The sequence below is a fragment of the Phaethon aethereus genome (assembly GCF_964289735.1).
Source record: "Phaethon aethereus genome assembly, chromosome: 19".
NCBI classification, from domain to species: Eukaryota; Metazoa; Chordata; class Aves; order Phaethontiformes; family Phaethontidae; genus Phaethon; species Phaethon aethereus.
This window is the reverse complement of record NC_138595.1, coordinates 546,003-570,455: the sequence shown is the minus strand read 5'-3', so window position 1 is coordinate 570,455 and position 24,453 is coordinate 546,003. Positions and strand designations below refer to the sequence as shown.

Genomic DNA, 24,453 nt, shown 5'->3' with positions numbered 1-24,453 from the left:
CAGCTTTTATTTGCTGCAAGAGGTTAAAGGTTCCCTGGAGCACAAAGAAGCTTTTCTTGCCCAGACAATCCCATCATGGTATACATCAGCACAACTAAAGCCTGCAAAGCTCAGAAGCAGTCAAGAGATATCTGGTGAAACTTGAAATGAGTTTTTTGCAAACATTCACTAGTTTTTATCCATGCACGTCAATATTTGGCAAGAGACATCTACTAAAAGGACCTCTGGTTTCTTTTAAAGCGCCATGCACAGCAACTCGCACAGCTTGGTGTGCAAGTACAGAATCCCCAAATATCCTTCCAGCATAAAGCCTGACTGTATTGTGCTGCAAAGAGATTAATAATTATTATCTTATCCTTTGTGAGTTGATGCAGTATCTTTTTTTCCCCCCACACACATAAACTGCTGTTTCCTTCCGACCTGCATTTGTAGCTTAGCTACTGCTAGCTGAAAGGAAGGAATTTGATAATACCTTCCTAAAAAGATGCCTATACCGTTGCTGCCTGTTCCAGCCAGTGACAAAGAATGAAGATGTCAGCTACTGACAAAGGAAAATAAAGAACTTTTTTTCCAAACACCCCAAGAGAAATAACCTCATCATAAAGCTATTTCTTGTGCATTCCAAGTTAAAAGAAAGAAAGGAAAAAAAAAAAAAAGTAAGGCTGAAGATCTGAAACTAGCTTCTGTTTAATCAATCATTCTCATTGGATTATAACTTTTAAAGTGCATAATTATAAACGACAGATGGGGAAACGCTCAGCTGAAAAAAAAAGGGGAGGGTGGGGGAAGGTCACCCTGATGACGGGTATTTTCTATTTGGATGTGAACCAACCCTCCCCCTTGGTATTCCAGGTTTCAGCACCGGCTATCGGCAGCTCAGCGGAACGCAACGATGGCATCACCCCGGGTGCGTGCGGAGCCCCTGGGCCAGCCGGCTGCCTGAGGCTGGCAGCGGAGCTGCGCCAGGCTGCTCTCCGCCACAGCTGACCGGGGGAAGGCTTTTTGTCGGGAGAAGGCAGCGAAGTGATGGGCTGAACTTGCGGGAGAAACCAGCGCCCGGCCAGGCGGCGATTCAGGGGCCCGTCGGGAGGCGTGAAGGGCCCGGCTTCAGTAAGGGCATGGCCAAAGCTTTCTTCAGGCTGCAGAAGTTTCTCCGTCGGACCCAGTTTCTGCTCTTCTTCCTCACAGCAGCTTACCTGATGGCTGGCAGCCTCCTGCTGCTACAGCGGACGCGCCTGGTTATCCAGCAAGGTTCGCGTGGGACCTCTGCTAATCAGGCCCCGCCAGTGCCGGCCGGGGTGGCCGGGGTTGGGATTGTAGACCCCAGGACGCTGCAAAACGCCCACCCCGGTCCCAGGCTGTTGGTGGGCATGGACGCGCTGCAGGATCGGGCCCTGGACCAGCAGCACAGCCCACGGTGGCTTGTGTCCCGCAACTCAGAGCTCAGGCAGTTGAGAAGAAGGTGGTTTCACAGGTTCATCAGCGATCAGGAGCCCATGCAGACAGCGGGATTTAAAGCAGTGAAGCACAGCGCTGAACACAGAGGTAAGGGATGCCCCGTTTTCCGGCACACACATGAACCGCGCCTCCTCCCAGGGCCGTCCCAGGCAGACTGCTGAGCACCACAAAGTCTGCCTCAGAAACACCTTCCTCCTGGCTCGTCACCACTTTCAAACCAGTTCTTAAGCGTAGGCACAGGCCAAAGTACAGTCCTGACATCCCCGGTTGTGCTGAGCTGTAACTTCCTCCAAAAACCTATTTTTATTGATTGAGTGGAAGCCCAGACAGTGAAATATGCCTCCCTAATTTAGATTGTTTTCTTTTCAATCAGGCAGTGATGAACACTTTAATACATTTTCTTTCTCAGAACAGGGAACACTTAAAGCGGGTTTTATTAAATTATCTATCCAAACCCACACAATACCTTAACGCTAGAAGTGCCTCTTTGCCGCTGGAGGTTTCTAGCATATCCTAAACACTGCTACTGCAAACACGTTCCTCACCTGCCCTCTGTGACCATCTCTGCAAACACACTGTCCTTAAGGGGACAAGATGTGGGCCAAACAACCCTTCTGCCCTTCCTGAGCGCCAAAGCAGCACCACAATGAAACGAGAACTCCTGGATCAGAGACAAACTCCTGGTGTTTGGCGAGTTTGCTGGAGGTCTGCAGCAGGCCAAGGGGCGTGCAAGCGGAATTCGCACCGCTGCACGGGTGCGGTGCACCAGCAGCCGGAGCACACGGTACAGAACTGTACATTTTCCAATCCAAATGGAAATCCATTCAGGTTTGACAGAAATGTGAGTTCACTTCACTGTGAGCCTGATTCTGCTGCCGATAAATACGTGCACGGACAGCTTTGGTTTGTTCAGTAGGAAAGCTTTTAAGAAACTATCATCCAGAGCAAGCAAAGCAGCAAAACAGGAGTCTGTAGATGGTCACATTTCCTGCATGGCTTTATACCCTTATGACCCCCCCCAGAGAGCTGCATCATCCGAGGCCGTCAAGGCTGCAGCATCAAATTATGATTTTGTGATCTTTGATCCGTCGCCTTTTAGAAGAACTAGCTTTTCTTGGAGGCGTTTCACTGATAATAACAAAAGGAACGGGATCTGGATGACTAGACACATTACTAAACTGCTCTTTAGTTTGTTGGATAAATTCACCCAAATAAAGGGGTACCTTCTGCAAAAATCCCACAGAACGGGTGTCACCTCATGACTCCTACTGAGCGGATTGTTAGAAATGGGAACAAGAAGGTGATAGTGATGGTGTATGGGAGGTGAGTCACACAGCGTGAGTCAGGCAAACTGTAACGGCTGGTGTTACGTGAAGCACCAAGCTGGAGCTTTCAAGAGTGCTCCACAGGTGCTTCATAACATCCCGCTGCTACCAGGTTTTGGTGGCAGAGGAGAGGCTGCAAAGCGTGGATGTCTCCCAGAGAACCCCACTGCACTTCGTGACGTGCCCCGAGCACACAGCTGGGTGCTCAGAGCCTAATGAAGGTGCTGGACTAGCATGAAACACGAGGTTGCAGCTAATCCATCGCATGCAGCAGTGACCAAGCCTGGTGCAGGGGGCAGAAAGCTTTGGGGAGGGGCCCTGTCCCTGTCCCCATCCCCATCCCCGCTGGAAAGCGCTGGACGCAGACACCACCAGCTCTGCGGGAGAAAGACGCACCTTCACCTCCAGCAAAGAAGTCTTTTGCTGACTTTGGTCACCACCTACTTTAATAAGCTCTTCATGGGCCGTTGCAGAAAATAATCACATGAATCCTCCAGGCTACCACTTTTGTACCTGTACATCATAAACCCAGTATTTAATACTCCCGAAGTACCATCTGTTCACTCTTTTGCAAGCAGCAGACACCCTGGTCTCAGCTGCCCGGTAGAGGCTGGTTTACGCCGGAGGGGCTCAGGGGGGTGCTGCCCGGGCAGGCTTGCTGTGCCGCGCTGGGAGGATCTGAGGGGGCCGGGGAGGAGGGAAGGCGATACAGCAGAACAGGGCACACCATTACATTCCCTTGCTCCAGGTGCCCCGGGGCTTGTACTTCCACGCTGCACAGGCTCTGGCAGCACGGACAGTCTCGGTGGGTTCAACGAAGTAAACCTGCCTCGCTGAACCCGGCAGGTGCCCATGAGCCCCTTGATTTTGCCTCTTCCTCAGTCCCGACTGTGTAAAGACGGCATGCCTGGTTCTCCCTTCACGGACTGTCACTGCTTGGGCTGCTCTACTCCCCCTTGCTTTTGCTGACTTCTTTCCCTCCCGATGAACTAAAGAATGGATAAAAAATAGGGAAACGTGGTGAGTCTTTATGAGCTACTCTAATACCAGGCAGAGTATGAACCTGTTCTTTAAAAACTTCAATTAAAACCAAAAAGATTAATTTTGAAAATTAGCCATAAAGTTAGTTAAGACTAGTGCCCATATCAGCTGTTAAGCTAGTGCCTTGCTCAAGTTCTAACAACTACCCACTGAGAGGAGCCAGAAGGACTATTTATTGCTACATCCCACTGAATTATGTTGATTCAAATGTGTATCATTTGAATATCTGACTGAACATGAAGTGACATTATTAATAACAGCATTGTTAACAAGCATTGAAATGCCTCTGGAAATTATTATCAATTAAAAATTTAACTGCCTATGCAGAGCATGTTATCTTCCCCCCCTGACTTCTCCTAGTAAACTTACAGGCTTGTTATTTCATTACGGATCCCTTCTGAGATATAAGGAACTCCTCTGTGGTTATAACGCTTGTTAAAGTTTCAGCGTTGCCCTGCGGTTCCCGCTCAGTAACGCGGCACGTCACCTTACTGCGGAGGCTGTATTTGCGCATTCCTCACCAGTGCCATCCCAATAATGCCCACGCTCCCCGACGCGGCGCGGCCGCTCTGCCCCTGCCCGTGCATGGGGACTGCAAGCCAGCCCTCAGCGGGATGCGCGGGGCAGACCCTGAACCTGAGACAAAACAACGGCATCTGCTTCGGCATACAGTGAACGCGTCCCAGCTCGCTTCGCCTTGCTCTGTGTCCGCCCAGGGTCACACGGCCTTGGGTGAGAAAATTCAAGTCCTTTTTCTATTTTTCTCCACGTCAAGCTATCTTGCCGGCTTACGTCGCAAGTGGGTGAGGGTAGGGACCACATCTGAGCCTGCCAGGGAGATTGGCAAATACTGTTAGTGTAAGAAACGAAAACAGGCATTTGTTAGGTAGAAATTAAAATTTTCTGTTACGAATGGTTCCAGCAGATGGGGTGTTTCATACTGTTTCACCGGCCTGGTTACGGCATTGCACAGGATGCAGAGGTGACAGGGACTGGATCGCTGACACGACATTCGGCTCTAAGACCACGGAGCCTCTCTGTGACTTATTCATAGGAGAATGTGCGTGAGATATTGCTGCTGGGCTGGTGGCAGCCCGGGAGGGACGCTGCCTGTGCCTCCCGACTCAGGCACTTTGGCCCTGTACGCCGAGATTTCTGCTCCTACTAGTTTGCATCAAAGAACCCAAATCAAAAGTCTCCAGTAAAATGTGGAACATCCTATTGCAGGTGTGTGACTCCCGTCTCATTAACAGTGTGCTGTGGGTGTATATTCACAGCTTGTGAATTTTCTAATTGCATGTTTCCAAATTACCAGTGTGCAGGTCTTTGAATCTGCTGTTGTGTTTGTAAAATTCAGCTGTTTGATTTATTATTCCTACCTCCAAAATCTCTGTTAGAGTGGCTTGAACTTTCTTTTTCTTGTGGATTATTTTATCGGTAATATAATGGGGTTTAGTTTCATTTTTCATCATATATTCTCTTCCTGTCCACAGCTCATGTTATTTAATTTCCCTGTGTTATCATCTCGACACTGCTACTACTAAAATCAAATTTCCTTTTTTCCTTCATATTTTAATGATAAAATGTACTTATATACACACAATTGCTGTATAATAGTGGGACTCCACATCACCCCTCCAATCATATATTAAAAAATGGTCTGGATTTTTATAGCATTTTGTTCATGACAACAAAAAAGGGGCTTAACACAGGATGCAGTCTAAGAGAAATATTTATCTTTCATATGTTAAGAAAAGCAAGACGTATTTTAAAAGATTCATTTGCACTGGAGAGAGAGTTCAATGCGATAGCTAGACAGTGCTGCCTAGTTAAGAATGAAGTTCCCTTACAGTTGTAATATAACTCTATGTACCCAAAGAAAATTGATTTTCTTAATATTTCGCTTGCACTATCTTATTCCTAACTAGAGATTTTCAAGAAAACTCGGGAGAAATCCAACGGGATTTCTCAAAGTTTCTACCATTTTGAAGACTACCTTCTCCTTGACTTTAGAAGTTCGCCATGCTTTGTCACCCAAGGGAGGGAGTTGAGCAGGCAGCAGCTGGCGGTCGCAGGCTCTGGGTCTGCAAAGGCAAGCCCGCTTAAAGTAACCTGGTGAGGGGGAAGTCTGATTTCCCTTCCGTTCGTTCCCACTGGACGTTTGAGCTTACCCCTTCAATCGCACCGACAAAGGTTCGGTGCCAGTGCACAGGCCTGCAGAGGAGGCAGGACCCCAGGCAGGTCGTGACTTGATCAAGTACAGCGCTGCTTGCGCTGCTTGCACCTTGCGGTGCTGGATCACCACTGGACGGCGTTTTCCTCCCGCCCGTCTCTCCATCCCGTGCGCATTGCCTAACTCTGATCTTGCACGCACACAGGCACCTACATGGGATGCTTCAGCGATGAGTCGAGGGAGAGGACACTGAAGGGAGCTGTGTTTTATGACTTGAGAAAAATGACAGTGTCTCACTGTCAGGAAGCTTGCGCTGAGAGGTGAGTGGTATTTTTTCACTGCAGGTTTTCTCTTTTCTGACAGTAAGTGGAACTGAATTTGAAATGGGAAAAGCATCCATATTTTAAACATATAGTATCTCTGAAAACCATGATTATCTCATACCTTCAGGCACGGTGTAGCTCTGCTACCTTGCTTAAAGTAGACTATTTTACTGCTGCCTATGCTTTTTATGACAGCATGACTACTTACAATATACTTTTTGTTGTCTTGGTCAAAAAATACTGTTTTGTTAGATAATCTTTGTTAGATATGTGTTAGATATTGCCCTCTAGCCCCAATCTTTGATCTAAAATATTAAAAAAACTGTGAACAAACTAGCGCTCCCAGAACCAGGAGACACAAGACAACCAGGTGCAGGGAGCGGGGCTGTTCCCAGCACAGCCCAGAGAGCCGCCGGTCGTCGCGGAACAGGCAGGCACAGCTCCTGCCACCGCTCTGCCCGCCCCGGTCGGCCAAGGCAGGGTGCGGGCCGGGGACAATCATCAGTACCTGGGGCAGGACTATACGAAAATATTTATGAAAAAGACTTTCTGTTGCTCCCAAGCACAAGAGAAAGCAGAAGAAACAATGCAATTTAGAGCTATTCCTGCGAAATTTGCTTCCTTTGGTCCGTAGGGCAACACAGTGCCATTGCTTCAGGGGTGCCTGAACTGCAGCTCAGCCCCACGTCACTGGCGTTCAGACCCCCCTGTTCCAGCCCCGTCCCCTGCAGCCACTCAAGGGTGCTCCAGATGCAGCTGTCCCTTGGGTGAAGGAAACGGCGCCCTTCTCTCGGAGGGACAGACCTTTGGGCCTCGTCAGACACGTCCTGGAGGACACGGGCCAGGCCCCGGCTCGGTGCGGCCCGCAGAGAGGTCAGCTGTGGGCCTGGCCGCAGGGACCCTCATGCACCCTGCGTGGGCATGACGCGTGCTTGCCTCGGTGCGAGAGGCCCGAGGGAGCGCTTCACCCTGCAAAAGGGACCCGAGGGTCCACGCGCCGTGACCGCAGGCTTCCGCCTCCATGCAAGCGCCAGCTCCCACGCTGCGAACCCACCCAGACCGGACAATGGTTTCACACGGCGCAGGAGGTGCTGGCAGCCTGCAGCAACCGTTCCTGGCGCCAGCGCGGTGGCAGGAAGCAGTCCGTGGCTCGGGCACCTCGGGAGAGGCAGCGAGCCCTGGGCCTGCTGTTCGAACACCAGCCTCGCCTTGACTTGAGCATGTGAAGATCGGCTGGCAGGACCTAAGTGTCCAATTCAAAATGCCTGTTCACAGAACCTCTGAAAGGGGCTTTTCTCCTCTGTCACTAAACCGTCCTAAATTTTCCCGATCAAAACCTGATGTGGTAGCTCTGGGTGGGGACAGCATCGCCCCCAGCGGTGAGGCCGCCATGCCCGCAGCGCCAGGCGGGCGCAGGCGAGCTGTGCTCCCGCAGGAATGGCACAAACCTGTCCGCACAGCTGGAGATGGGGCTGTTGCTCAGACGCCCACATCTGGAGGCAAAGCCTCCCGAGGGCTGCCCCAGGTCCAGGCAAGCTGTGCCGGGTGGACTCTGACCACCACTGCTCCCCGCCATCGTCTGTGGTACCCACTGGCTGCCCGCCTCGAAGAGCTGCGCTGGCGCCCAGGGCCAGCTGCGTCTCTGGAGCAGGACGAAGCGTTTGCCATGGGTGCAATGGCGTTTGCCATTTATTTTTTTAATACTTAATAAAAAGTATTAAACTTGGGAACAGACAGGGTGCCGGTACTGACAGTGCCTGGTTTGCTCCCTGCAGGGCTTACACCTACGCAGGCCTGGCGTACGGAGCGGAGTGCTACTGTGGGAACAAGCTCCCAGCGACCGCCTCAAAGCCCGAGGAGTGCAACAGCGAGTGCAAGGGGGAAAAGGGCTCCGTCTGTGGAGGGGTGAACCGGCTCTCTGTCTACAGGGTGGAGGAGCTGCGGGCAGGAGCAAGACGACGTAAGTGGGTGTGCAACGGGAGAGGAGGCTGCCCTCCCCAGGAACGACGCTCGCCCCATGGGGGGAGACGCCATGCGGGCTGTCCTCGCTGCTCGTCTCCCTCCATTTGTCACCAGAGTTTGAAACACCAGCGAGACAAAGGTGCCCACGGGCAAGGTGTCCTGCTGGTCCCATCCCTGGCTCCCTCCCCAAAATAGCAGCACTGCTCACCGCCTTGGGAGCAGCGAGACGTGACCGGCACGGCTGGGCTGCCCCATAGAAAGTTAGTGTCACGAGGGAAGAAACAAAATACAGTGCAGAGCGTGCAACAGCAGCAGAATTTCAGCTGAAAAATTACTCCCTTTTGTATCCATTGCAGAGGGACAAACCCACATGTATTTAAGAAACAACCCTGGAAGTGAGTGCCTTACAATGCAAAGGCAGAAAAGCACTCGCAGCAATGCCACCCTAAGCTCAGAAATTATCCTAAACAAAGTAAGTGCTATGTGATTGCAGCAGAATAAGTAGAGGCCAGAGACAGGGGCACACCAATGTCTTTCCTAAGTGAGAGAAATGAGACCACAGAGTTTTGCTCTTCCAAGGACTTCTATTCTAGCAATGGTTGGGATTTTTGTTTCATCTTTAGATGACAACACTTACTCGTCATTCAATTAGTCACCATGGGAGATACAACAGATAAACCTTTGGGCCAACACAAAGCACACAGAATATCTAAACAGCTGAGCAATCTTTTCTTTTGGCAAGCTCACAAGACCTGAACGGATATTTGCTGAGAAGAAGCACCAAGACCTTAGGTTGTGCCAGTATTGATGGTACTTCATTTCTTCTTAAAGACAAGTCAAGGTTTGTACAATAATCTACCCAGCTACATATAAATTATATATCAAAGGTATACAGATCTAAATTGGTAGTGTCAGGCTGATAGGCACATTGGCAGGTTTTCCAGGACATGCATCACTGTTTAAATCTTCAGCATAAAATATATATACATATGTCACAGGAAGAGGCAGCTTTTTTTTTTTCTTAAGTATTAATGAATTAGTCATCTAATTAATCTAGCCTGGAGCTAGATTTGTATTTCATTTGTCGTTAGTAATCCCTGATATTTGACTGTTTGAAGAATCCCACTGATACAAGCTAGCTGAGGGGCCAACAGAAGTATTAATCACGATGAACAAGTATATTGGAAAGTAACTCTGAAACTGTAATGGCATCTGTGATTTACACTGTGCAATACAGAAAACAGACCTCGCATAAAGCTTGTCCGTATGCGGAGCAGATCCAGTCGCATCTCCATTTAAACCTTCCTCGACATGGGGTTCGCCGGCTGCCCTCTCTGTCCCTCGCCTGCCCCTTCCCATCCTGGCTCCGTGGGCACCACGAGCCGCGCAGCTCCTGCGCCACAGGGCTTGTGCCCCCACATCATGTTAAATGCAATGAAGCTCAAAGTCTGCAGCTATTGCAGCCCGGGGATCGCTGTGGCACAGAGTGCCATTTTCCTCGGGGCAGCAGTCAGCCGTCCTTTCCCAGAAAGCAGGCAGGCCACAGAAATACAGCACATTTCCAGCGTCCACGGGTTCTCTGCGAACCCCACTCCCTCCCGAGCACCAGCGTGGACAGCTCAAGCTTCCTTCCTGACCCACTGCGACAACTCTAAACATGTTCATAAACATTTTGTTTCAGGAAATAAAGATTAGTGTGAGATTTAGTAGGAAGTCTTTTAGGGGCATCCTGAGAAGCCAAAAAAATGTGTGTTCCTTTATTCTTTGGTGCTGTGCTTGCGGTGACCTGGTCCCATGGAGACTCCCATTTCCCCCCAATTTGCATCAAGCTATTTCATTTTCACATCCCCTGAGTGATCCCAAAGATATAGCACTGCTTCTAGTAACTGGTTTGAACAGTTATTGGAACAATATGTAAGCAGCTTCTTTTTAGATTGCTCTTGGCTCATGAATCAGGGCCCTTCTGCCAGGAAATTCATGCAGAACCAAATTTTTACTTCAAAACCGCACTGCATCTCTCCTGTCATCCAACACTACACATCTCCCACATCAGTTCTGCTGGGTGTTGTTTAAGGTAGCCAGTGGGTGTGGACCAGGACTCAGAAGACCCAAATTCATTCCCAAACCCAGCTTTCTCCCTATCGAGTCACGCTAGGCAAATTCTGTCAGTAGAGAGTTAGTAAGAGTGATGAAGTAAAGGCATTTTCCACCCGTGTAAAGCTCACAAAATCCTAAGAATTATGGAAGTGTCGTACAACATGCAGACTTTTTTTTTTTTTCCTGACCAGCCACACAATGTTATTTTCTTCATTACCATTAGCTCATCTGTGTAAATGCATGGCCTCACCAGGGCTGGTGAGCTTCCATGATAGCTTTGGGTTTTCATTTGGTTCTGTCAGGGGACATTTCTCTCTTAAGGAGGAGGGAAAATTGTATTGCTGCTTGTAACAAGTATTTGGGCCAAATCCTGACTTCAATCACAGTGACGTGAAAAAATGATAATTCTGCCAAGCTCTGTGGCATTTATACAGGAGCAGGTGAGATCAGAGGCTGATGCTAAAGACTTGACGAAAGCTGTTCTCCCTGAACAGCTTACAAAAGCCTAGCTTAGATTTCGAAGGCTGCAGCAATCTCCCTTGCCCTGAAAAGAAAGAGTGGGAAGAGAAGAGAGATCCTCAACAACGGAGCAGATGTGCAGGAAGGTGGGTCCCTGTGGGGGCTTTCAGGATTCATTTAAATTCCTTTCCTTTTCTGGTGCAGATCATGGGAAGCTTTGTAGATTTTTATCGGGGCTTTTAAGTCTTTCAGGGGAAAGCATGTCTTCAAAAGAAAACTGGGACTTGCAAACAATAGCAATGCCCTCCACTGGTGGAATTTAATTTAAACTCTTTGCTGCAGCCCTGCTTTCAGTGGTTAGTACAAAGCTAAAGGCATGTGCTCCTTTCAATACCACAGGATTTGCACACATTTTTCTAGTGTATATCATGGTTTCTCTTATTTCTACAGCATTTGGAATATAAAATTTATTTTATTATTTTTAGCTTCTGAACCTAATATTGTTCTTTGTGAAAGAGGCAGGATACTACAGACATTGTTTTCTCAAGAGAAACCTATTTCATATCCCTGCAGGGAGGAATGTTATCTATCGAGGATGTTTTAGAGCTCCAGAAAATTTAACAGACACCTTTCCAGCCTCTTTGATACAGCCCAATTTGACGGTGGAGATGTGCTCTGAATTTTGCTCCAAGAAAGTAAGAACAGTTCTCATTTCACATCCTTTCTTCTTTTTTGTTATTTTAAATTTTAATCTACTAAGGGAATAGCAGAGATTAGTGCCTTAGAGCTTTGAATTTGTAAATGAGTTTCTAAAGGACAAAACTCATCAGAGTAAATACCCAGTGATGCATCTGGTCCAACCACTCTCTAAGTGGGGAAGGCGGGAGGGAAAGCCATCAGGGCGATGCCACGAAATATGATGCACAGAAAAGCCGTTTTAAGTGACGAGTATCGACCATAAGGAAATCGATACCATTTCCGTGTCACATTCAAACCAAGCTCAGAGCCAGATCTGACCCCGGGGGAGGTCTCAGTGGCTGCAGCTCATACATGCTGCCGGAGGGTGCACGCAGCCTGGCAGCACCCGAAACGTGGCTCCAGTGCCCTCCGAGGAGCTGGTCCCTACTCAGCTCTTGGGGAGCCACCCAGGGCAGGGAGAAGCAACACCCAGTGCCCTCCACCTTGTGCAGCCCTGTGTGCTCCCTCCAAGGTGGTCCTTTTGGTTTCAGGCTCCTTGACACTGCAGCAGCAGGCATTGCCATAGCGAGCAAGAGGATTTAATGCTGAGGTATCTACACATAATTTTTTACACCACTGTGTAACTACGTTGGCTAGGAACGTGATACAATCTTAAATTTAAAAAAAAAAAAAAAAAAAAGCAAGCTGCCAGAGAAAAATTTTAGCAGATAAGCACGCTGAAAGCAGGTGGACTTCCCTGGTACTTTTATACAAATGTGTCTCTTTCCACACCAGAAGAATTTATACCACTTTCACTATAACCTATGTAATTTAAATCAATTTTATTTTAATTTAAAATGGAACCATTGTAGAACTTATTACGATATAGAAGACAACAAGAAAGCAACAAAGTCAGTCAGTTGTGTGCTTATTGGCTTTTGGACAGAAGGTAAGAAGGGACATGCTGACATCTGCTGTCCTCATGCACACTCTTGGCCTGAAGCATCACCTCTGCTCGTCCTCCACACTTATCACAGAGTAAGAGCATGGATTTAAGAACTGCAGGAGTTTGACTCCGATGGACATGGGCATCCTCACGGAAGGGAACGTTTGGCCCAGGGCACCCTCTGCTTTAGTGGCTGTTGCTGCAGTTGGTTTCCTTCCCTTCCTCCCCACTCTGGTGGGGCTTATTTTTTTGTGCAGAGGAGGGTTCACTCTGTGGTCAGATTTAGCCTGCAGCCATATTCAGCCTCATGCACTAAACTGAACATTCAATTACTTTGTCTTCTAGCATCACAAAATTGATTAAAACTATTAAGGCATGAACAACAAATCTTCTTAATTACTAGGTAGAGTGGGAAAGCTTTTCCCAGTTAACATATCCTCTATACCAGCCCATCAGTGTTTTAAGAATGCATCATGGAATTAACTTTGTGCAGTGAATTGCAGTAAATCGCCCACATACCCTGTATATTGTACCTTACAAACATACTCTCACATCCACTATGCATATAAATGTTCACTAAAGCAGGACTTCATGAGTAATTCTTTTGGCTCTGCCATTAATCTATTGTTTAATGGTGGAAAAAAAAAATCTTGATCTTTCTGTGTCAGCTTACCCACATGTAACATCACTGTATTAATATTTACTGATGAAGTGCAATTAATTATTGCTTCTCCATCTGGGAGAATGGTACGAAATGTCTGGAGAAGTTGTTTTCAGATGTGCTTAAACATGGGAGCAATGTTTTTAAGGACAGTCATGCCATTCTGGTTTTGGGGGATGACTTTTCTAAGTAAGTGGATTTTCAGAAGTGTAGGTCCTTCAAGGTTTTCTGGCCATACAGTCAAAAAGTGGAAGCATCTAAAATTACTGGTGATTGAGAAGGGTAGGAAAAAGACCACAACCAAAATGTACCACATTAGCGTGACATTGAACAGGACCAGGATAGAGGAGAGCAGGATGGAGGACACTGTCCATCTCTGCAGAGCAGCTAATGCCTTTCCAGAGTTAGAGTCAATGCGTATTTGCTTGATGAAGCTTGTGTGAGAAAGCCATCAGCAAACCAGATATTCTAAAGGATTATCTAAATAGACTCTTTCTGCGCAGAGGGCATAAAGAGGACTGCAGAAATGAAAACATTAAGAGGAAAAGGTGCTGAAGGAAGCGGAAGAAGAAGTTTGGTACCTCTCTCATTTATTCCTTCCCTAAAATGGTGCAGGTGACAACCTGCTTACCCTTTCCGTCCCTCCTTTGGCTCTGCTAGGCACCATGCTACCTTTTGGAAAGTGACTATTAGAGAATGTTCGCCTACAAAAAGACTGGCAAGGTCTCCCTCCACTTAAGAAGCAGGAGTTGCATATCCACAAGTCCAACCGTTACACACCAATTTGTGCTTTAACTCTAGATACCAAAACAAGTCCTATTATGACACTACAAACATGTGTCCCAACTTTAGTTCCTTTCCTTTCAAAATAAGATGGACAACTTCCTAGCTGATAGCAACATCTTAGCCCTCCTGGAATCACTGTCATTTTAGTCCAGCCTGTTATGCTGAAAGGAATTATCCCACCAACTTCTGTGTACCCTGAAAAAGCTAGTGGGCTTTTAAAAGGAGCTAGTTGGATGCTTAAAGTTAAACACATGAGTAAGTCTTTTGTTCTTTGGGACTTAGAAGAAAAGCAAATTGGAGGACACCATATTTATTTGTAAGACTTGCAAATTGCTTTGTGCAGCTGAAATGGTAGCTCCAGTCCTTGGAAGCATTTGAAATATGAATTTGAGGTACAACTTCAGATGAAACCTCCTAATACCCTTACTTAGCAATTTCCTTCTTAATTAACAGAGTAATAGGTTGCTATTAAGCCATGCCATCATCTCCCCATAACATAGATACATGAATGTGTTTCTGTGCTAGGTCCCTTGGCCGGAAGCTGTAGTTTTCATATATGCTCTTTTATAAGCCAACCTGCATACTAAATGAGCCATCTCCATTTGAATTTATATTTTTAAACAAACATTCCTTTTATGGCTCAGCTGCTGTATGCAGTTATATATGATGATATGAATAAAATCTGGAAGAACACTAAGAATTGAGAGAACCACGGTACTCACTGCATCCAAAAACCATGCCAGCAAGTTTGCATGCTTGAACACTACTAGATCTAAGGTGCTTTCTCTTTTCTTTATACAGCAATATACAGAATACAGCAATCTTCTAATTTCAAAAACAGACGTGCTGTTTTGGATTCCAGATGTAGCTACATGCCTTTATTTACCCATAAACAAAGACTCCTTTGTTTTTGATCCAAATCCCACTGTAGAATTAATACAGAGTGCTTCCATAGCTTCATTTACTTTTTTTTTTTTTTTTTTTCTTTTTTTTTCTTCCCACACAATAAACCAAAGATTAGTAGGCCAGAACCTCAACCACAGCCTCACTGACTTTACTGTAGCGGTGAGAGAGGAGTATTTCAAATCAGGGTCACACTGGGTAGAACAGTGCACTGAGGATTTGTCCCTTGGCCTCAACAGATCTCAGTGTAAAACAAGGGCATGATTGGCTTTATGGCATTTATTCTTTGCTCTTAGAATATCCAGTTCAATGAAAACTTGAAGAATGACTTCTAGGTTTGTTGAAAAATGAACATGTCCATTTTTAAATAAATCAAATGCATTGGTTTTACTTGGGAGACAAATTTCCTTCCATGTTTAGCCCCCCATCTCTTATTCTTTTTGGTAGATTGAGAGAAAAATTTTAACTGCATCAAGATAGGAGAGCTAGCACAGGAAGTTGGAAAAGAAAGGAATTTAGTAATCAGAGTAGAACCAGATAAGTGTATTTTTAATCTACTCATAATTCTTACTTTGGATACAATCCAATAAAAAACAATCAGTGATTGAATCATCACATCACCTGTGTTGCTGTTTGGAGAAGGATTGCTTTCCTGACAGCACTTAAACTATCTGTTGAGGCTTCATCTAACAAATTCTCATGTAAATAGTTCCATTGACATCAACTCTCATGAACTACAGCTTGCAGGATGGACACCTGAGCCTGTCAACACATGCTCTAAAGCTCAATTCACAAAAATGCTTATTCATAGACCTGCAGATTTCTCTGGCAATACACTTGTGTTTAAGTGAAGCACCGCAGATTCGCGTGCGCTGAGCTTGAGGACTAGTCCTGCACTTAAAAGTTACATGGTTGACTTAAAGCCATAACCACAGCTTAGTGTTTGCATAAATACACAGGTGAGGAGAGTAGATGGCTTGTAGTCTTGCTTAAATACTGATGGGAAGGCAAGACCGAGTCCGTTACCCTGCAATCACTTTGTGCGCTGCATTAGGTAGACAGTCAGTCCGAATAATCAGCCGGCTGATTACAGCGCTTTGCACCAACGCTGTGGATCCTGCTGCGATTCCCAGAGCTACTGTCGTGCTTCTCTCAAGACATGTGCTGCCATCGCTAAAACTTTGAAACTTTCACTTGTGAAGCCCACTCCCTGGCTCTCCCTTTCCTCCAACCACTTGCTGCCCGAGCAGCAGGGAGCCTGCACAGGGATGGGTCAGCCCGACCGCCGCTGTCTCCAGGAGAGCCAGGCACCCCGGTCCTCCGTTACCCCAAACCACGAGCAGAGTGGCTGCAGAAGAGCACCGTATCGACCAGCGCTTCTGCAGACACAGAAGTATGGAGAAGCGTTTACTTAGGTCTCTTCACAAAACCTCCAGCCTTCCAGAAAAGCAAATCGCTTGCAGGTGCCACTTGGCACAACGTACAAGGTGCATTTTTATTCTAGGCTGTGTTTGAGGGCTCAGACACTTATTAGTTTCTCAAACTGAGAAACACTGCTTCATCGTAAGGGGAAAATTTCTGTTTGCAGGCAGAATGAGAACTGTTTTGCCCTTGGATCAAATCTGTAAATAGTTTTTGACGATGTCGTATCTCATTCGCTAAGCAAATGTTGCCTGTTTGGGCACAGATGGCACATGTGTTGTATTTGACTCCTTATCAGAGGATGAACACGTGGGGAAGAGTGAGAGATAAGCTGCGCAGCAGTCCTGTCACGCACTCCCAGACTCCAAAAGACTTTTTAAAAGGCAAAAAGTGTTGATGTGGAATAGGCGGAATTGAACGCTCTGCACTCAGATAACCCCCGAGCTTCCTTCAGCCATTCTGTGGCTGCACCAAGCCCATCCCCGCACGCCAGTGCACCCCGGCACCGCTGCGCGAGCCATCAGGGGACTGAGGAAACCCAGGGAAAAACCACCCCAGTCCTCCTGGAAAAGAGGGGAAAGGCTGAGTTGTAGGGCCAGTTTCAGCAAAGTAGTAAGTGTGCTTTTCCCACTGAGCACATAAGCAACTGCTAATTCCTTCAGCTAATGATTATCACACATTTCCCACAAACTTAATTCTCATCAGTGTTAGCACAACAGCCCGGCCTCACTGCCCTGCCACCACACAGCAATGCTGCTTTGCAGCCTGTTGCCCGTTTTGGGTGAGACTGGTACACTCAAACGTGAATTACTTTTCATCAAATCCATTTAAAAAAAAGTTTCTTACATCCAAAGGTTTTCCTCAGGAATTACTTCTTTGCGATAAACACTACCTATAACTTTCTTGTAGTTGCACATTTTACGTTCTGCTGAGAGACCCATCATTTGCAGCGGTCAGTCTGGATTTCACAGGCGGTCTCCCTACCTAAAGCAAGGTAACATAAAGCAAGAAGCGTCCGTGCCTGAAGGCAGAGCCCAGGCGCCAGCTGAGCTAACCCTGCGCGCACCAGCGGGCAGAGCCACGCGTGCCCTGAGCTCACTCCCAGCACCAGGTACGGCTGCAGCTGCGCTCAGGCACCGCAGGTCCCACTTGGCCTGCGCCTTTGCTGGTGCAGCCCCATGCTTGCCATCAGCGCATCCCCTCTGAGTAGATGTACCAAAAATTACTTGGTATTGTATTTCTAAATTGTTTTTCAAAAAATATACACAGTAGCTCTCAAACTCTCTACCAGCCCCTCTATGCATGTTCATTTTTTGCAAACTGTGAAGAAGTCATACTAACATGCATACTTTTTTTATGGATTGACTTTTTTCTTTCTATTTTTAAATGTGATTGCAGCAGTTAGTGGGTCTAAATTTCCTTCTTCCTTTTAATTCTTTGAAGTTGAACGGCAAGTTTCCTCTACACAAACTCTGGTAAAATCAACTGAATAAGGCAAACCTTTTAATAGCCGACTCCTCAGTTTGGGGGAATATAAATGGACATTTAAAAGGTGATCCTATTCAAAATGCTCATTTTGGAGGTAAATAAGAACAACTTTTCCCACATTGATGTTTTGCAGGTGGAATTACATACTTGGTGCTGCAGGAATATTATAAAATCATTTTTATGAATAATGAAAAACAGAATATTGTGAATTTTCAAGCTTTACAAGGCTTGTGTCTGAAAACCAATTTTTAAGAAATTGCCATACCAAAGACAGTAGTAGTATAAGCAGCATGAGCTTTACAACAATATATCAAATACTGCTTTGATCTTCACAGTGGCCTTGTGAAGATTTATTTTTCTTTGTATAGCAGCAGCATTCCCTGCAGGCTGTTGATGCCATGTCATTTACGCACTGATCTATTTTCTCCCTTCTGTAGGAGTTTCCCTTGGCAGTCATCCGAGGGCGGGAGTGCTACTGCGGCTACCCCACTGGGCACTTCTCCCTGCGCGACAGTGCAGACGGGCTGCTCTGCAGCGGGATGCACAACGCCAGCAGCACCGCCGAGGGAAAGTACTGCCTGGTCTATCAGACACCGGTGCAAGGTACAAGCTCTACCCTCATTGTGCCGGGGCCAGACCCACTACTGCTGGAAATAGCCCCTGCGCCCCTTCTGCAGCGGGTAGAAGCGATCTAGTTTACAGCAGTCATAGCCACAATGTTTGTATCACAATACAGGCAGGAATTTAGGAAACACCTCTTATCTAAATCCCCCCTTGCAATCGTGCTTGTAAATATGCATCTTTCCATTCTCTAATTAAGCAGCACAGCCTCTCTCCACCCTGGAAAAATATAATTATTTTGCAGATGGAGAGAACAAGGCAGAGCCTGGGAAGGCATACCCCGAGCCATGCAGCACCCTGGGCAGCCGGGGACGAGGACCCCATACTCTGCTTCCAGTCCTGCTCATTAAACGCACACCCGGGCTCGCACGTCATGCAGCCACTGAGGCAGCTCTGCAGACTCTAATTTTGCTCTACCCATCTTCCTCTAAAATATTCATCTGCATACATCTTTCAAGGATGGAAAATAAAGCAGAGAGTAAGGCTCCAATCCAGTAAACCATTTAGGCAACTTTATCCATGCAATGATTTGCACTGAGTTCAGTGAAACTTCTCACAAGCTTAAAATTAAACAAATTAAGTGCTTTTCTGCATTGGTGCTGGGCTTTTTTTAACCCAAAGCCCTTTTTTCCCCCTCCATCTCCCTGTTCAGAGGTAGTCTGCAGATGCCAACACAGGAAAAGGTCACGCAAGAATGCTTGCTTTCATGAAATTGCTAGTACTTCCCACATCTGTGTAGATAAGCAGTAGCAGAAGACAGCCTCCTCTGGACTGTGCTGGCACTTTCTAGCCATGGCTTCATCTAGAGGCTGCTTTGAAGAATAAAGAGAGTAATTTCTAATTTATTTCCTGGCTTCTTGTTGAATCGTCACAGAGGGTCAAGATTGGTTCTCATCCTATCCTTGCTTTTATTGGCACACTGAGAAATAAGGTTAGGATTTACGAAAGCGTGCATGGAAACCAGGTGTCTAGCCCCCAGGGGAGATTAATGCAATGTGGGCTCCTCGCTGCCTTGAGCCCTTTGGAGAGGAACGACAGCCTAGAAGTTTAACTGAATGCCAGCTCCTTTCAGTAGGAGAGGTTTCTCATGCATTACACCTGGAAATGGTGAGCTTTGTAACAGCATGTTTGGGGTTTCATCGAAGAGCCAACCTGCCAGGCAAGTAGCTGTTAACAAACGGGCCTCAAGGTGCCTTTATCACAACTTGCTGGCAAGTACAACAGTTTGCCGCGGCTCTATCAAAAAAGCGTTGCCTAACACAAAACCAGCAAAAGCCTCTTCTGAGGATAATCTCTTTGGCCTCTTATGGCTGAATTAATTTTGGGAAGTAGCTGACTCACAACCGGACTCAAATTGATATCCTATATTTGCAAGGGAGAGAAGAAAGAAGCAATAAACCCTGTAATCAAGAGCTGTCAGTGGAATTATTAAAAAGCCACAATGCTAACAATGAAATATCTTCTGTACTCGCAGACACCCGCTGCACGGACAGGAAATTCTTAACCGCCAAATCCAAAGTGTTCGTTGCTTTGTCGAGCTTTCCTGGGGCTGGGAATACGTGGGCTCGCCATTTGATAGAGCATGCCACAGGATACTACACGGGAAGCTATTACTTCGATGGAGCCCTCTATAACAAAGGTACCGTATCCAGAGGGATGGGACTACGAGGCACGAAGCTTTACTTACTCACTCTGGCATCCTTCTGCCTGGAGCCAGCAGAGGCTAGTACTGTCAGCATGTTTGGTAAAATTTAAACATGTGCCTGGAATGAGCAGTCTCACGTGGTGCAGAGAGCAGCAGGGACTGCTGCAGCAGTGTGCTGAGCCTGACAGGCAGCTACTTTCACAGACGACAGCCAGGCTCTCGATTTGCAAAATTTGCACGTCACCTGCAGTGGTGCTGCTGTGCACGTGCGCAGGTCCCACCTAAAAGACTGGTCCAAAAGTCCAGCTGACTAAAAAAAGAGTTGACTAAACCCTGAGGGTAAGACTCCAGTAGCACAGGAAACACAAGGGTTGAACTTTTAAATGTTACTAATTATTCAGGGAGGACAGTATCCTGAGGGGGCATGATATTTCGCAAGCTCCAAGCAGCCCCATGAAAAACAGCCCTTTTGCAGCCAGATGCCGACGAAGTCCTCCCCAGTGGAGGGGAGGCACATGCCCTGCTCAGCAGCCAGAGCTCCAGCCACGGGTTTAATTGACTGGTACTTTCACAACACGCTGTAGGGAATGATTTAGAGTGTGAAAAGGAACAGACATATAATCAAGTGAAAAAATCCAACAATCCTGTCTTGTAAAACAGGTTTTAAAGGCGAAAAAGACCACTGGAGAAGCAGAAGGACCATCTGTGTGAAAACACATGAAAGTGGCAAGACGGAGATTGAAATGTTCGACTCTGCAATCCTGTTGATAAGGAACCCGTACAAGTCGCTGATGGCGGAGTTCAACAGGAAATACGCCGGGCACTTGGGGTACGCCACCGACCGCAACTGGAAGAGCAAAGGTAACGTACTGCCCCAGTGTGGGCTGGGGGTGCCCGCTGCCGCTTTGGGCAGAGTTTGAAACCTCTCTTCTCGGCATGGTGGGGAGAGCACTGCAAACGAATTCAGTGGGACTCGAGTCCCATCGCAGCTGAGATCAGTCCCAAAAGCATTCAGACCTGCACTCTGGGTGTGGTTGTGGTCTTGCCATACATCCAGCACCACGGAGGGGAGGGTAGCACAGCACCAATGCTGTAGCCACAGGCATGCAGCATCATTGCTTCCATCATACTATTCGGCAGAAAACACGTCCAGATACAACAACCTTGTGTACAGCTCATTTGCCAAGCTATGTGAGGTGAAGAAAATTTGCCCCTGCAGCATGTAATAACCGTGAGAAATCTAATTTAAGATTTGGAGGATTCAGTGGAGCATGACACTTCCTGAAGGAAATTTTACAGCACTGCACAGGTGCTACTGCACTGCAGATAAATAAGGATAATGGCAATAAGGGGACTTGAGATTCAGTGTTCCCTGAATACAAGAAAAGACTTCATAATATGCCTGCCATGCTTCATGCATTTGACTGGCAAGCTGGATAGTGTGACTACAATTTCCCCGCTGAACACACAGCTGCATTCAGACTCTGCAGCAGAGAAGAGATTCGGCTTGCGTTTCTCCTCATGCATATTTTAGGCATTACAGCTGTGGCTTGGCAAACCACGCAGCACAGGGCTGTGGGGGCTGGGGGTACGTTTCCTCTGTCACAGCACATTTCTTTCCCAAGTTCATGTATCACCTCTCATCAGTCACAACTGAAGACCTATTCATCCAAAAACAGCCAAAATGGCCTTTAGAAAAGAGAAGTCTGGAGACAATGGCTTTCCTGTACTGCAAACAAATTGTTACATTTCATCCAGAAATGCTCTTTGTCCAGCCCAAAAGCTTTAGCTAGGACTATCTTGTCCCTCAGAAAATTAAATTATCACAGAGACCAAACAGAGATTGAGGTGTCATTAATGCCCGAGGCAAAGGTGGGAAAATAATTCAGTAAATTTTGTCCCAGTGATACTGGCAGGCGACCTTAAATCCCTCCCATGTGCCAGGAACAGAATAACCTTCCCTATTAATCCTATTTCCTTATCCAGTCTCCCCATAAGCAGGCTGGTAAGCATGCAGAAAGATATGTTACTCGACAGATTTGGGAGTCATCAGCACCTTGGGCCCCAGCCAAGATCGGTATCTTGATGCTGCATTTACATAACAAAAAAGTTAATACATTAGTATGTAATTATTATACATTATTTGTTTACATATGTATTAAAAAAATGTCTGTCTGTCTCAGTCTGCATCTGAAATGGAGGCAAAAGGGTAGGAAAACCACAGAAATTAAAGAATCTGCTTGAAGTTACATGGCAAAGCCTTGCCTAAGCCACCATCCGAGTGGGACCCGCTGCCTTCCCTGCTCATACCCCTTCACTGGCTTTCAGCCAACTCTTCCCACGGAGCGCTTGGCCCCCCGCAGCCCCTGCAGTGAGCCGCCTGCCCGGCGCACACGCTGCGGGCGCGCACAGAGGTCTCCGCTCCTATAAACAAGGCACAGCGAAGATGCAAAGTTCCCCCGTCCCTCCCCCAGGGCTTCCCAGGCAGCTGGGTGACGCTCCCAGCCCTTCCAAGAGCCATGAGGCCTGCCCAGGCCAGGTGCCCTGGGGAGCAGCAGGGTTCAGCATCCTCTGTCTCCATGCCGGCAGCTGCAAAGCCAAGCTGCCGTACCCCAGCAGCCGGCCACGCTGCATTTCTCCAGCACGCGCCCATCCAGCAACATCGGACCGTGCCCAGCAACGCCAGGCTTGTTGCACAAGGTAACATTTGGAAAACTGTTGAAACACAGTGCGACTAACATTGTCTCATTTTCCTGGTTTTCCGGTAATCTAGAGTGGCCTGATTTCGTGAACAGCTATGCCTCCTGGTGGGCCTCCCACGTCCTGGACTGGCTGAAGTACGGGAAGCGCCTGCTCGTTGTCCACTATGAGGACCTGAAGCAGAGCCTCATCCCCAAGCTGAAGGAAATGGTGGAGTTCTTGAACATGACAGTGACAGAGGACCGACTGCTCTGTGTCGAGAACAACAGGGATGGGAATTTCAAGCGGTCTGGTGCTAAGCAAAAGGATTTTGAGCCATTCACCCAGGAAATGAAAGATCTTATTAACAGATACATCCTGACAGTGGATGAAGCCCTGAGGGAAAGAAACTTTACAGGGCTGCCCAGGGAGTACGTGCCAAGATGATAGCCTGGTAGCACTCTACTGTGTTTAAAAATAAAGTAATTAAAAAAAAAAACCAACACCCCACCAAACAAAAACAAACAAACAAACAAAAACATGACAAAAAACCAACCCCAAGAGCTTTATAGTAGTTAAAGCAAAGATACTTGTAGAGTTTGCTGAGCAGTGCAAATTCTCTCCACTCAGGGCACTAAGTGCTCCAGAAGGCAAGCAATGAAGGATGGAAATTGCGTTATAAATCACGACAAAAAGTTATTAGTGTTTACCTGCGTGTGCCCCTCCCTGCACAAGTGGAGCACCCCTGCTTCTGCGGCAGGCATCCTGCCTTCTCACCCCTGCTGCCATCGCAGACCTCCCAGAGGCTGCTTAGGCTTTCACAGCAACTGTCGTGGAAATGAATGTACATAAAGGGGAAAAGAAAAGAAAAACAAAACAAAACCAAAAAACCAGTCGTAACACTGATCAACAATTTTCATCTGAGCATTTAAGAAAATCAGTTGCTTTCTCCTCGGTATAGCCAACTAGCTTCCTTTTCCTGGGCTTCCTGGTCAGGTCGCCTGCCACAGCGGTGTCAGAGGTGCGCGGGGAGAAAAGCACTGGTGGGCGAAGGTGCCCTGGATGCTGGGCAAAGAGATGCTTCAGGACTGACCCCAGGCTTCCCTGCAGGAATGGCATGGCCTGGGGCCACACGAGCTCTGCAGGGCGGCAGGCAGCTGCAACATCCCCCCCACAGTGAGGTGCATGGCCCAGGACCCGTGGGAGAAAACAGAAATTCAGCATGGCTGGAGATGGAAATCCCTTGGCTGTCACCAGTCCCAAACAGGCGCAAGACCTGGCCCCAGGGGCATGGAGGTGGCCCCAGAGGTATGGGAGAGGAGGGGCTGCTGCCCGTGCCAGGGGCCGGGCACAGGTTGCTGCACCTCAATCCCTGCGCCCGGACAGTTGCGGTGAGTCCGGCCGGACTCCGGGGCCAAATGTCACCGTCTCGGTGCACTTGGTGCTAGAAGTGGCCATGGCCTGGCTGTGCTGACGCGAGCCCAGACCACCGGGGAGCGGGGGCAAAAGGGGATGAGCCCCAGCCCTGCAGGCCCCAGCACAGGCAGGATCCCACCTCCCCTCCCATCCCTGGAGGAAGACCGGGGCAGTCCAACCTGAAAAGCGTTAAGCTACTTATTGCTGCTCTCTGGAGTCAGCCTCAGCAGCGATGTGCGTTTTATTTCTAACTCACTGCAGTTCCCTGCAGTTCGTTTCATCCCGTGCTGGGCCACACGTGCGTCCCAGAGGCAGCGCGGTGGGTTCTGGGGGCAGTGGCCTCGTGGTCCGGCCTGTGCGCGGGAGTCGC

General features: G+C 47.6%; 1 protein-coding gene across 1 annotated transcript; it reads left to right on the top strand.

Moving 5' to 3' along the window:
• Positions 1-156: 156 nt before the first annotated feature.
• Positions 157-24,220, top strand: WSCD1 (WSC domain containing 1). Its single transcript, XM_082008517.1, has 8 exons — positions 157-1,545; positions 6,203-6,317; positions 8,096-8,280; positions 11,412-11,533; positions 18,160-18,325; positions 19,818-19,982; positions 20,649-20,849; positions 22,762-24,220. Exons 1-8 carry the CDS (start codon positions 1,119-1,121, stop codon positions 23,112-23,114), a joined length of 1,734 nt encoding a protein of 577 aa, XP_081864643.1. The 5' UTR covers positions 157-1,118; the 3' UTR covers positions 23,115-24,220.
• Positions 24,221-24,453: the final 233 nt, after the last annotated feature.

What these genes read in the sequence shown, in the direction of transcription:
- WSCD1 (XM_082008517.1), top strand. Translation starts at nt 1,119, where the DNA reads ATGGCCAAAGCTTTCTTCAGGCTGCAGAAGTTTCTCCGTCGGACCCAG. An exon ending in CTGAATTTTGCTCCAAGAAA is followed by an intron (nt 11,534 to 18,159) that starts GTAAGAACAGTT and finishes TCCCTTCTGTAG; the next exon opens with GAGTTTCCCTTGGCAGTCAT. An exon ending in CTATCAGACACCGGTGCAAG is followed by an intron (nt 18,326 to 19,817) that starts GTACAAGCTCTA and finishes CTGTACTCGCAG; the next exon opens with ACACCCGCTGCACGGACAGG.